We start from the raw sequence: 7,960 nt of genomic DNA, 5'->3' as shown, positions 1-7,960 counted from the left end.
TACTAAATTCATCTCCACTTTGAAGAGAAATGAAACTGCACGCCACCAAAAAAGATTTTTTTATGATTTTTAGTTTTAGTTTTTTATTTTATTTTGTTATTTTTTAATTTCTTTTTCTTTATTACATTATTTTCTATTATTTTCTCTTTTATATTTTTATGATAATTTCTACACAATAAAATAAAAATTAAACATAATATAATATATTCAAGTATATTAAATTACAAGATAGATAAAAATACATTAAAATTATATGAATAAACATACTAATTTTGCTCTACGAAATGCATTAATTGAGCATTTGTGGAATGAATATTCTAATTTAGAGGATTAAAATAAATAATTATACAACTTATGTTTTTCGCATTATTATTATTAATTGTAATTTTTTTATTTATTTGTATTTTCGCAATGTTATTTATGAATGTTTTATTTATGCTTTTTATCTTGATATTTTTTAGAAATGTATATGTTTTATTTTATATTTATAAAATCAATATTATAACAGTTAAATATTATGAATAAAGTAGAGTTGGTGGTAATGTAAAGATAAAGCTGAAGATGAATTACTGTTTTCTTTAAAATAGAGATAGAGATGAGGGCTGGAGATGGCCTAAAACTATATATATTTTAGATTTTCTTATATATTTTTTATTGAATACATATTTTCTTTTGAAATTTTATAATATTGTTTTTTTTTTAAACTTTAAAAATTTGTCTTTATAATATAAAATTATACTCCCATCCCCTACTTACATACCATCTTCACCATATAGTTTCTGCTGTTGTTGCTCAACTTCTTGAGAACCATCCACAACACGTAACAAGTATCCTGTCCGAATCGAAGAATATTCTCTTTTATGCCGGGAGTCATTCAATGGGTTCATGCAGTTGAATTTCACAAGACTGGTTTAAGTATATTACTGATTCATATGCAAAGGACCCAAATCCGAGGGACATGAAGACTGATACTTCCAACTTATTTCCAGAACAATGGTAAAGTCTACTTTACAAACTAAAAGCTTTTTATACATTCGCAATCACAATAGTTGTTTGATGAGTTCCGATGCTACTACGAATATGCTGCTAAACTTGAACAGCAAGTAATTAGATGGCATAACTAGTGATTAAGCAAACTTTTGTTCTTCTCTACATACTATTTACAACTGCAAAACAAAATTAAATTTCCCTGCTTACTCGGTCCTCACACTATTATTATTCACAAAACAACGACTAACCACTTATTACACACAGGCTTCCGTAATCAAATCCGTCCGGCGGATTCGCGTTGCAGCCAAAAAGTTTATTCATCCAGCATTCCATCCTCTGTTTGTTCCACTTCAGGATCATCTAGCTTACTAGCAGCAATCATTCTGTCTACCACAGAAACTCGCTCTTCACTACTTTCCTGCTTTGCCTGAAATTTCTCATCAACACTGGCTGAGTGACGGTCATTAGTTTCCCCTGAATTCTCTTCAGCTCCATGAGCAACCTGGGGAGAATCTTAATGAATCTGTCAATTCAGGTTTTCATTCATTGGCTCAGGGCCAAATAAACAGGAACAGATTTGATCACCTACCAAGATAGTCGACTCTTCAGCATTCTCCTGCTTTGATGCATCGACTTTTAGTGTCTCATCAACACCGCTTAATATAGCATCATTAGTTTCTTTTAGACTTTCATCCACTTTATAATAAACCTGTGGAAAATTTGAAAGAAATCTGTCAGTCCTCATTTCCCTTCAAAGGCACAAAGACCGTATAAAGAGGAAGAGATTTGATGACCATGATGCCATTCAAACTTCTAAAAGCTATAAGCCTAAGTGCACAATAATAAATATACACAATTATCCAATGCAAAGTATGTAAGTAAGATGTCCGGAAGAAAAGGCAACAAAAATTTCCATACCAGAATTGGATTGTTAGTGGGCTGTGATGGATATAAATGATATAATATAATCAGGACCAAGAAGAGACAATCATACCACACATGTGCGAGCTGGTGACAATACTTTGAAAGAATTAGGACGATTGTTGAAATTAGTTTCAGGCACACCCGGAATTCCTTCAGGAGATGTAAAATGATCCACATCGTGAGCCACCTACCAGAAAAATTAATTATAGCATAACCGGGAGATAAAACAATGCATTGATGAGAAAGAGAGGCTTTAGATGCTACTGCTTCATTAGTAGCCGGTATCAAGGTAGGCACACTGGTTACCAACTTACAGGACCACAGGCCACTCCTAGACCCAAGGAAACAATCAAAATTTTGATTTCAAGTCCCAAGAAAGTTCATGAAATTAGTAGCTGTAGAATTCCAATTATATTGGAAAAAATCAGGCCAGATAGCACTTTACTCTTATACTAATAGCAAAAGGCAAGAATAACTAGAATATCAGGAGTTCCTTACTCTTCCATGCCCACCAAATTCCCAAGCATCACTATCCAACGCAAGTCGATACTTCCCTGGCAAGTCACACCCCACTTTGTACCTGCATGTTTCACACAATAGTCACTCAGTTTTAAGGTGCAAGTAGTTACTTCCTGACATATATAGATAAGCAGACTAGTCTCCAGTAAATGAATCCTCGTACAAAAAAGCAAATAAATATATACATTTTCATGATTCAAGGCATACATACCCATCATACGTATTTTCTGGATGAAAGTTGAACACGAAAACAATATCTCCCCTCTCAAAGACGATAACCTAAAACAGGATATCAATATTGAATCCACCAAAACTGAAGTTAAAACATGGAAAAAGAAGGTTATAAGGCAGATAACTAAACAAGGGTGTAGTTTGGTTATCTCTATCCATTAGAGGCAAAAAGGATAAAGAAAAAAGTACACCAGCATGATGACATAACAGGAAGCCTTCCATTGTTTGAAACTCATAAAAGGAAATAATAATCCTGCTTTCTGGTCAATCAAGTATTTTGGTTTTCTGATAGCCATCGAAAATAAACAATTTATTATTTCTAAAATTTAAAATTTCAATCCTAACAAAGTCAAATAACTTTGGTTATCAACAATATGCATGTATTTTGCATCATGAATCAGATGAACTGCAGCAACAGTCTTACTCTAGTCAACAACTGCCATTGTATATTTACCTTGTTTTCTTCATCAGTGCAGCTCACTATCTGCTTTGTCGTTGAAAGGAATGGAAATTTATCATCAAGTGCATTCATAGCCCTATCAAATTCATTCATGAACTGCAAAGCCAAATGCAAAGGGAAAAGTATATGTAAAGATTGCATAGGAGGAGTACCACTCCTGAATGGAGAAAGATAACAATGTAAGACACAAAATGATTATTAGTGAAGAAACTTCAGCTTATAAAATGGATTATACAGATGCCTTCAAGGTTAAAAAGGAAGATGAGAAGTGCCTGTGTTTTCACAATGATCACCAGCTAACTGACAATGATCCATGTTCAACTAAAATGCTTGACCTCTCAACTTGGATTTTGATCCGACTCTTAGCGATGTTATGGTAATGAAAAGATAGTGAGAGATTTAAATGGTCTCTTGGCCTATAGTCACTAGCTTATGCCCCAACACTAAAAAGTTCAAATCTTAGCAAATGCTCCAGTTGCCCACTGGAATAATGCACAGAAACTTTAAGAAATTCAAAACAAGAGAAATGACCATGGACCTTGTATCGTAAGTGATCGGTATCCACCAGGTTCCACTGTCTTCTGCACTTTTCATAACTCCACCCATTGCCTTCTCTCGGAAAGTCAATCCATTCAGGATGTCCAAACTGTACAAACATACAGAAGAGATATCTAGTAAACTTATTTTTTAAAAGAGAAAGCAGACCATTATATTAGAACTGTGAGTTGTAAATAAGATAAGGTTGTTAGAGTTTGTTATTTCCTGTAGATAAATCTAGTTAGTTTAAATTATCCTTATCCTTAGTTTAAAAGATTAGGATTGTATAGTTATAGGACTCTTTTCAAGAGGAAAACTCTTCATACCGGAGTCTATTTAAAGGACTCGTTCTTGTAGAATTTTAAGTGAGAGAATATAAAAGAAAATGAATCTGTTTTTCATCAGATTCAACAAGAACATTGCTTTCCGGACAGGTATAGCCCATCATCTCTTTATTTTTTAGTGTCCTTTTGACTTAAATATCATGGGCAGATCTTCATCGGTTCATCCTAATTTCCTAGACTTAATATTATCTCCAATATCCACCCAAATAAAATATTGATGTACTGTTCAGTATAAAAAAGTTGAGCCAGAATGTTTACCTCATTTCCCATAAAATTAAGGTAGCCCTCTCCTCCTAATGCCATAGTGATAAAATGTATCATCTGCAAAAGAAAATTTTAAAATAAAGAAAAATGTTAGAAAGAGACAATGACAATAATGACTAAATAAATAAAATGATAAAAGCAGACGTAAAATATGATGGCTGAATAAAATAATCAAAGTTCTATCTTTGCAGTTTTTCAGAACAACACAGATCCATGGCTGCTGTAATTCATCAAGGCAATACATTATGGAAACTCAGAGAAAAGCCTCTAAGATTTGAGCTAGAACCAACCTTCTGAAGTGCAATCCCTCGCTCAATGGCCGGAGACGCATCTGTTAAACATGACATGCCAGAGTACATTTCTTTGTCCATCAGGAAAAATGCTATTGTCTTGTCACCTACAATAGACTGCTCCAAACAAGAATAATATCAGAGAAGAATGAAAATTGGAAAATATACAAACATTAAAAGGAAATGAAACATTAAGAAGTGCAAATATGGTGTCAGTTTCAGGTAAGGGGATCAGCTATGATTAACCATTTATGATTTATATCCCTTCGGGCTTTGCTAAGGGATAGAGGAGAAAAATAAGAGGTAGTAAGCATTTTATTACTCAAACCTTTCTTTATGTTATATATCTTTCTGTTATCATCAAAAATTGAGAAAAACAAAGTCCAAAGGAAAACAATTCTAGTGTCATAAATAAATGATTTAACTAAATTTAGAAATAGATTGGTGAGAAAAACAATTCCTTACTGTTTATACCTGATCATGACTTTCGGCATAGGATATACACTTCTCGGTGTATCTCCTATTTGTCAAGTTCCAGGATAAATCCTTCATTGACCACTCTTCATCATTCTTGTTCTTCAAGTAATCAATCCACTTGTCAGGGATGGCCATTGCTAGGCGGAAGTCAAAACCAATCCCCCCTTCAGAGACAGGCCTACCAAGTCCAGGCATACCAGAAACATCTTCAGCAATTACAGTGGCATCTGGCAAGATGCTACGTATCAGAGAATTGGCCAGCATTAAATAAACAACAGCATCAACATCAGTTGCCTCACTGAAATACTCTTTGTAATTCCCTGTGAATGCCATGTTGATTCCGTGGTGATGATACAACATGGAAGTAACTCCATCAAATCTAAATCCATCAAATTTGAACTCCTCAAGCCACCACCTCAAGTTCGAAAGAAGGAAGCGAAGGACTTCCCAATTACCATAATTAAACAGTCGACTATCCCATAACTTGTGGTAACCTCTTTCTCCGGTGTGAAAATACGATTCCTGTGAACTTTGGCCAACATCAAAGCCATTGAGTCCATCAGTGACATTGTTACTTGCATGGCTGTGAACAACATCCATTAAGACCCGTAGACCCATGCTGTGAGCTTTATCAATTAAATATTTGAGGTCCTCAGGAGTTCCAGATCTACTGCTTGCAGAAAAAAAGTTTGTAACATGGTATCCAAATGATGCATAGTAGGAATGCTCCATTACAGCCATCAATTGTACAGTATTATAGTTATTTGCCTTAATCCGGGGTAAAACTTCATCAGCAAATTCTCTGTATGAATTAATGCGTGGTTCTGAGCTACTCATTCCAACATGAACTTCATATATTTTTGGGGCTTTAGGTTTTGGAGGACGAGGATACTTAAACTCATACCTGCATTATAAATGAAGAGTACATTAAAAGGAACAATTTCTCAATCACATAGATTAAAATTAGAAAATCAGCAATATCAAAAGAACAAGGCAGCAAGCTTCCAACCTCAAGCAATATCAAACTGATTTTAGTAATATTTTCTAAATTCTGGGTTAAAAGAAAACACAAGTACTACAATAACCAAAACCCAAGTACTACAATAACCAAAACCCTTCACCACACAGTTGATTTTTCTTCTTCTTTTCCCTTTTTTTCTGGGCCTAAACACAACACTTCTATTGACTACTAACTATATATCTTTTATTTAAATGGAATCATGAATTTAAATATAAATCACATAAAATCTGAAGATATTGTACCTTTCTGAAGGTGGAGGATCCCAATGCACACCATCATATGGTGCTCCAAATGCGTTAGGGTCTACAGTGGCATACTTAATCCAAGCAGGAATCCTATCTACCCAAGCTCCATCACCATGCTTGAATCTGAACTTGACTCTCGAATTATGAGGAATAGCAGGTTTCCCCTCAGCATCCGGAATTTTTATACTCCAAACTCCAAATTGATTTTTTTCCATCTTGTGATTGGAACCATTCCATCCATTAAAATCTCCAACAACTTGAGCTTCCCTGAATGATGCAAAAGACTCTAGCTAGCAATCAAATATATATAAAATGCTAACAACAAAGTTAGCAACTTCGTGTTTCAGAACAAAGAACTTACTGAGCAGCAGGAGCCCACTCTCGGTAGACAATTCCATCATCTTCTTTGTTAAATCCAAATTTCAAATAACCTACAAAAGAAGGTAAAAGCCATATTTCATTTGAACATTCTCATATAAAACATTGATTTTAACACTCAGTAAGTAATTTCATCATGGAAATAGCCTTTGATAAAGGCAAATTAATAAGTGGATAGCAATGAAATGACCTTTTGCAAATTCCTCCAATCCTCCCTCATGCTTTTCAAAGAGAGTTTTCTGATCCACATATTTCTTAATTCTATATTGAAAGTGATCTTTAAATGGTCCGAGTGCAGTGTCAACATCCAAGATACCGATGTATTGTTCAGTGTCTTCCTCAGAGGTTGTCATCGTTGAAGTATCCTGAACCATAACAGCTGATATTGGGGAACCATAGCTAACCTGGGGAGGGGAAAGTAAAGCAGGAACGATTACTTAATCAACACCATAACACTTACAATTCCAAATTTGACAACAAAGATAGCCAAGGAATTCGATCAATTTTATATTTCATCGAGCGTGATTAGATTAGGATTAATATTCATAAAAGGAAAAAAGAACGCACATAAAACAAAAGAAATTGAAAGGAGAAATTGTACCCTTCGATGCACAGAGTTAGAGGGAAACACATGTCGCCGAAGCAAAATTTGGGATCCACGGTGGCATTCAGCGGCTAGTTGATGATTAGTCGTTGAACACTGTGGAAACGTAAACAAGTTAAACGGCCATGGAAGGAGTAGAAACGCCATGCAAATGGTCTAGTTTTGAAGAAATTTGAATAAAAAGAAGTAAAATTACCAGAGAGCGATTCTTGTTCGATGAAGGCGAGAAAGATCGAAAAGCAGAAGGCGTAGCGAGAAGACTCAACGAACCCAACATCTTTGCCAATCCAAGAGATTCAGCCTCTCAAGCTCAGCTCAGCTCAGCTCAGTTCCATTGCCTCTTTCAAGCAAATAATGGTTTCAACAGGGAGCAATTGATTGGCATTAGCGCCAGATCCCATATATATATATATATATTGTTGAATAAAATCTAGGCCGTTGGTTGTTAACGAAAAGTAAGCGAAATATGTTTTGTTCGGTCTAATATCCCCATCTAAATTCAGCAGAAAACAAGTGCTGCAGTTGAAATGATGATTGAGTTGCCTTGCCTTCAAAAAGAGATAAAGCATATACTAACACGTTGCAGCTCAGTTGCCCGTTAAAAATCCAGCGTATTATTTCCTAAAAGAAAATGAAAATTCATGAACCCCACCTCTCTTCTACTGCAGCATCATGA

At 34.9% G+C, this 7,960-nt stretch overlaps 1 protein-coding gene across 2 annotated transcripts; it reads right to left on the bottom strand.

The window, feature by feature from the left end:
• Window positions 1-1,084: 1,084 nt before the first annotated feature.
• LOC120191328 (1,4-alpha-glucan-branching enzyme 1, chloroplastic/amyloplastic-like) lies at window positions 1,085-7,673 on the bottom strand. 2 transcript variants are annotated; one of them, XM_039194300.1, is made up of 15 exons: window positions 7,481-7,673; window positions 7,282-7,380; window positions 6,871-7,084; window positions 6,664-6,733; window positions 6,300-6,569; window positions 5,034-5,940; window positions 4,560-4,676; window positions 4,264-4,326; window positions 3,663-3,770; window positions 3,119-3,220; window positions 2,645-2,712; window positions 2,413-2,494; window positions 1,985-2,101; window positions 1,580-1,699; window positions 1,085-1,503 (listed from the first exon to the last, which is right to left on the bottom strand). In XM_039194300.1, exons 1-15 carry the CDS (start codon window positions 7,559-7,561, stop codon window positions 1,378-1,380), a joined length of 2,544 nt encoding a protein of 847 aa, XP_039050231.1. In that variant the 5' UTR covers window positions 7,562-7,673; the 3' UTR covers window positions 1,085-1,377. The 2 variants fall into 2 exon arrangements, with proteins under 2 accessions (XP_039050231.1, XP_039050230.1); XM_039194299.1 differs by having other exon boundaries at window positions 1,085-1,492.
• Between the last annotated feature and the right edge of the window lie 287 nt (window positions 7,674-7,960).

Source organism: Hibiscus syriacus, unplaced genomic scaffold (assembly GCF_006381635.1).
Source record: "Hibiscus syriacus cultivar Baekdansim isolate YM2019G1 unplaced genomic scaffold, ASM638163v2 tig00116965_pilon, whole genome shotgun sequence".
Taxonomy (NCBI): domain Eukaryota; kingdom Viridiplantae; phylum Streptophyta; class Magnoliopsida; order Malvales; family Malvaceae; genus Hibiscus; species Hibiscus syriacus.
This window is presented reverse-complemented; position numbering and strand designations above follow the sequence as displayed.

What these genes read in the sequence shown, in the direction of transcription:
- LOC120191328 (XM_039194299.1), bottom strand. Translation starts at nt 7,561, where the DNA reads ATGTTGGGTTCGTTGAGTCTTCTCGCTACGCCTTCTGCTTTTCGATCT. An exon ending in GCACTGATGAAGAAAACAAG is followed by an intron (nt 2,713 to 3,118) that starts GTAAATATACAA and finishes ATCCTGTTTTAG; the next exon opens with GTTATCGTCTTTGAGAGGGG. An exon ending in CCAGAAAATACGTATGATGG is followed by an intron (nt 2,495 to 2,644) that starts GTATGTATGCCT and finishes TGAAACATGCAG; the next exon opens with GTACAAAGTGGGGTGTGACT.